This window comes from Galeopterus variegatus, unplaced genomic scaffold (assembly GCF_000696425.1).
Source record: "Galeopterus variegatus unplaced genomic scaffold, G_variegatus-3.0.2 Scaffold4648, whole genome shotgun sequence".
NCBI classification, from domain to species: domain Eukaryota; kingdom Metazoa; phylum Chordata; class Mammalia; order Dermoptera; family Cynocephalidae; genus Galeopterus; species Galeopterus variegatus.
In genome coordinates, this window is record NW_007730759.1 from 86,098 (window position 1) to 86,992 (window position 895).

The 895-nt window shown below is 46.6% G+C and overlaps 1 protein-coding gene across 1 annotated transcript in view; it reads right to left on the reverse strand.

The window, feature by feature from the left end:
- Positions 1-895, reverse strand: part of GNAL (guanine nucleotide binding protein (G protein), alpha activating activity polypeptide, olfactory type) — a 96,316-nt gene that overhangs the window by 10,976 nt on the left and 84,445 nt on the right. The window contains exons 9-10 of the mRNA XM_008588053.1: positions 624-682; positions 133-253 (exon numbers count right to left, since the gene is read on the reverse strand). Coding sequence (XP_008586275.1) covers positions 133-253; positions 624-682 — 180 coding nt within the window. The remainder of the gene's footprint in view (positions 1-132; positions 254-623; positions 683-895) is intronic.

Below are 895 nucleotides of genomic sequence, written 5' to 3' on the forward strand. Positions count from 1 at the left end.
ATACTGCTTATGCTTTTGGATTATCAGTAAGGAAAGACTATATCTGGAGAATAAAAATGAAAGTGAGCTGAATGTATTTTGAACAAAAGAAAATCTACAATCGGTGGCAAGACAATTTATTATTTTCATAACCTGTTGTTCCAGATGCTTTCGAAAAGATCCAGGGACTCCCTCAGCCTGTTGGTGTTGTTGTCTTCCCGGATCACCATGTTGTAGCTGCTGCAGGCCGCAACGTAAATGATGGCAGTGACATCTCAATGGGAGAAGAGCAGAAGGGAAGCACTGAAGTTAGGCAGAGACAGTCACTGTGGGTCACGAAATGCATACCAATGGCTACCCCGTCAGCGATTCCAAGAATGGCTCAAAATCGCCCTGTGTGTGTGGCTGGTCACTTCAGTAGCATGCAGGATGAGCAGCCTGCCCCAAAGGCAAATGTAAGTACGGGGAGCCATCATTATTTACGAGACTCACATTTAAAGAAAGCGCATGATAATCTTCTATAAAATGCAATACTTTACATACTAGTTAGGGCAGAGATTATCTAATTAAAAAGTAGTTCCGCACAGTAGCAGTGGTGGGTATTAGAATTCACCCCCGTTTCCTTGAGAGAGCATAAAAATCACCGTTAAAGCACTGGATCCATTTTCTTCTTTCATCCCTCTGGCCACCAACGTCAAACATGCTGCAGGAGAGCAACAGGAAGACAGTTATTTGGGGGCACTAAGGAACAACGGCACGCGTTTCTCTGCTTTTCTCCTTTGCCATCAGAAGGTTCAGCCCTCCTGCGTGGCTGGCCTCTGCCGCCTGCACCGTTACTCCTGTGTGATCTCGGGCTACAAGGGACAAAGCCTCTCCCAGCCTCAGTTCCTCCCCTATCCCCTCACAGGGTGGTTGC